Source organism: Etheostoma spectabile, chromosome 1, assembly GCF_008692095.1.
Source record: "Etheostoma spectabile isolate EspeVRDwgs_2016 chromosome 1, UIUC_Espe_1.0, whole genome shotgun sequence".
NCBI classification, from domain to species: Eukaryota; Metazoa; Chordata; class Actinopteri; order Perciformes; family Percidae; genus Etheostoma; species Etheostoma spectabile.
The window spans coordinates 27,878,974-27,882,152 of NC_045733.1; the positions used below are offsets into that span (position 1 = coordinate 27,878,974).

A 3,179-nucleotide genomic window follows, 5' to 3' on the forward strand; every position below is an offset into this window, starting at 1 on the left:
CACACACACACACACACACACACACACACACACCTCTGCTGCAGAATCCTATTGTGTTATCACTGGTCATGTGAGGTACGGAGAGTGAGGGAGGTTAAAGAATGAAGGAAGCAAAGGATTTAATAGATGAATATTTCTCCGAGGAGGAGTTGCTCTAAAGGCGGAACTAATCTCATTGGTTATATCTCAATGGAAAGAGACAAATAACTCTTTCAGAGTGCAAGTTAGCTAATTCCAATAAAAAATATGGATGGCATTCATGACTCTTTGGATATTTGAATGTGTCAAGAAAGCTAACAATACTAGCTCACCTCGATGACTCTTTGACCAGAATTCTTTTTTCCAGTAAGTAAGACGAGCCTCAGATTTCAGCTTCCTCATCTTTTACTTTCTTTCCTGCAGGGCCTCTGTCTAACTTTGAAAAAGCTAGAAAAAAAACTGTTATTATGTGGCACTGCCAACTGGCATTGCACTAAAGCAATAAGAATATGTTTACCTCCAGAGCAGCTCTGCCTTTGAAAAATATTTGTACAAGTAAAACTCTAATCTTCTGGGACTAAGAGTTGGCCGGATCACATGAGACTGCAATTCTCTGTCTGCTTTTTGAGGTCGTCCAGTGTGGCCTGGGCTTTGTCTTTCAGCTGGTCGATGTCCACGTTCTGGATGTTGGACAGCTGGCCCAACACCGACTGCTTGTGCGTTTCCTCCTGGTTGTCTTCAGCGATCATCTTGGCCAGCTCTGTGGGCAACACCACATCGTCCCCCGCCTGCTGAATCTGGGTCTCATCTAATTCGTTCTGGGACAGATACCCAAGAGGACAGGAGGAAGAAGGACAACAAATTTATAACATACGGTTTTTATATCCCACTGTTTATAGAAATATAGTACTTGGCTGCAATGATGTGTGGTTTTTACAAAGGCAGTGATCCTTTAGAAGATATTTTTGTGTGTGTTATGATGTGGTCTGCACTTCAATCCAAAAGATGCATTCCCTTTGCTTTTCTTTAAAGGTCCCTGGCATGAAAATTTCACTTTATGAGTTTTTTTAACATTAATATGCGCCCCCCCCCCCCCCCCCCCCCCCCCCCCCCCCCCCCCCCCCCCCCCAGCAGCCTATGGTCCTCAGTGCTAGGAATGTTGATAGGTGTAAACCGAGCCCTGGGTATCCTGCTCTGCCTTTGAGAAAATGAAAGGTAAGATGGGCCGTTCTGGAATTGTGCCCCTTATGAGGTCATAAGGGGCAAGGTTACCTCCCCTTTCTCTGCTTTGCCCGCCCAGAGAATTTGGCCCACCCATTAGAGAGAGATACATAATGGCTTTCAAACGAGCAAAGTGGCAGTTGGTCAAGGCCACACCCCTGGCCCCACCCATGCCGCCCCCCCCCCCCTCCCCTCCGCAAAAGCTACATACTAAGGAAAGCTCATTATGGGACTGGCTGTATTGGCTGTAATTCTTTACCAAGGCTGAATTTTGGGAAAGAGACTTCAGATATGGTATTTGGGGACCACTAAGGTCTATATAAAAGTATTTAAAGACATTTAACAAAGAAGATCTTTAGCTGGATTAGTTTACCTTTGGTAGTCTGTACTTGTCCCGGAAATGACTTCTAATAGTGGCTCTCTCAGCTTTCTTCTGGGCGAAATTGGCTTCTCGTTCTTGTCTGCAAAAAAGAAGGAGAAATAGTTTTTGTTGGGAAAGAAGAGTTCAGTGTCACCAAACATACAAATTCAGATCTCAACTCAATTTCCAAATAAAGCCAACTAGGAAATATCTTTTTTTACCAACTGTGCGTGCTTTCATCCATGGGAAGATTTGGAAAGGCAACGCTAACTCCAAGCTCCATTCAATTAAGGTGAATTCCCCCCAAATGTTACAAACAAAACATAGTTTCTAAAAATGAAGAAAATCAATGTTCATTATTGCCACGTGCAGTTTCATCTCTACTTTAAGAGCACCGTGAGACTCCTGCTGGATTGGGACCTTGAAGGCCTTGGAGCTTAGCATTATCCTGTCTCATCTTAACTCTAACTACAGTGTCGAGCCAGCAGAAGGAGCAGCAGCAGTGATATCGTGAGGGGAAAAAAAAACAGGTGAGAGGTGACAAGAGATGTTCTGCTTATGTTTATGAGTTCCAGATTCAGCATCTTGTCAATCCAGCGCTCCGCTGAGGGATTGTAGTCCTTTTGGTATGTGGACTACTAGAAGTGACCTACTGACTGCAAACTCACAACCACTCCCCCACTTTCAACTGTCAACTCATCCCACACATATCATGGATTTACCTCGCCTTAGCTGTGCATCATTGCAGTCTGCCTCACTAGCTCTCTTAAGGCTGTAAACCCTCAAAAAGAGCTTTGCATGGGCAGTTTAAACCATCTAAGAAATGAAAGATGATACTCATACCATCTTCATTATTGCCTTAAGTCTGATTAAAAATGCATACACAGGATGTATTGAGGCATTATTTTCTAAATTCTACACATCTGACTTGGAGAAACCAAATGTTACTCAATCCATCCCACAGTGTTTGATGCCTCCAGCAGAGGGTAGACGATAGTCTGCTGGCAGTGCTCTCCACTCCTTGTCACTAGAATATTTATGGATTCAGTGTAGTTCATAATTGTCCCTCGGTAATTGCTAAATTTGCTGAAATGCCTCAAACGTCATGATTCAACAACATGACATAATGCTTAACAAATTTGCTTGTATGGCCTGAGGCCACACATAGCATGAATCCAGAGACATAAGACTGCATTTTATTAGAGTCAGGGAAATACAGTAGGTGCTTGTAATTTAAAAAAACAACAACATATAGGATATTCTTCAAAGCTACAGTGGCAGAGGTTGCATTGCACGCCTAGAAGGATCAAATCAGCAGCACCTTCTAAAGGCGAAGGGGACACTGGAGGACCAAGTGTGTGTACCCAATGTGTCAGGGGAAGGGCATTTTAACTAGAGATGCAGCATTCATGGGGCTGTCCGTGTGAGTCTGAGTTCACTTTGTTTTAACATGAGTGGGCGAAATTCCGAATGGCACATGCAGCGCTCACTTGCAGCCACTGAGCAGAGCTTTGTGTCTTCAGATGACCAGGGTTGTCACTGTGGCCTGGGTGCTGCTGAGGGGGATAAAATGTCTATATGTGACATGCAAGTGTGAGCACCCCCCCCCCCCCCCCCC

The 3,179-nt window shown here is 44.3% G+C and overlaps 1 protein-coding gene across 1 annotated transcript in view; it reads right to left on the bottom strand.

The window, feature by feature from the left end:
• Nucleotides 1–410: 410 nt before the first annotated feature.
• Nucleotides 411–3,179, bottom strand: part of cplx3b (complexin 3b) — a 4,480-nt gene continuing 1,711 nt past the window's right edge. The window contains exons 2-3 of the mRNA XM_032517463.1: nucleotides 1,574–1,661; nucleotides 411–797 (exon numbers count right to left, since the gene is read on the bottom strand). Of these exons, the coding sequence (XP_032373354.1) occupies nucleotides 573–797; nucleotides 1,574–1,661 (313 nt within the window). The 3' untranslated portion in view covers nucleotides 411–572. The remainder of the gene's footprint in view (nucleotides 798–1,573; nucleotides 1,662–3,179) is intronic.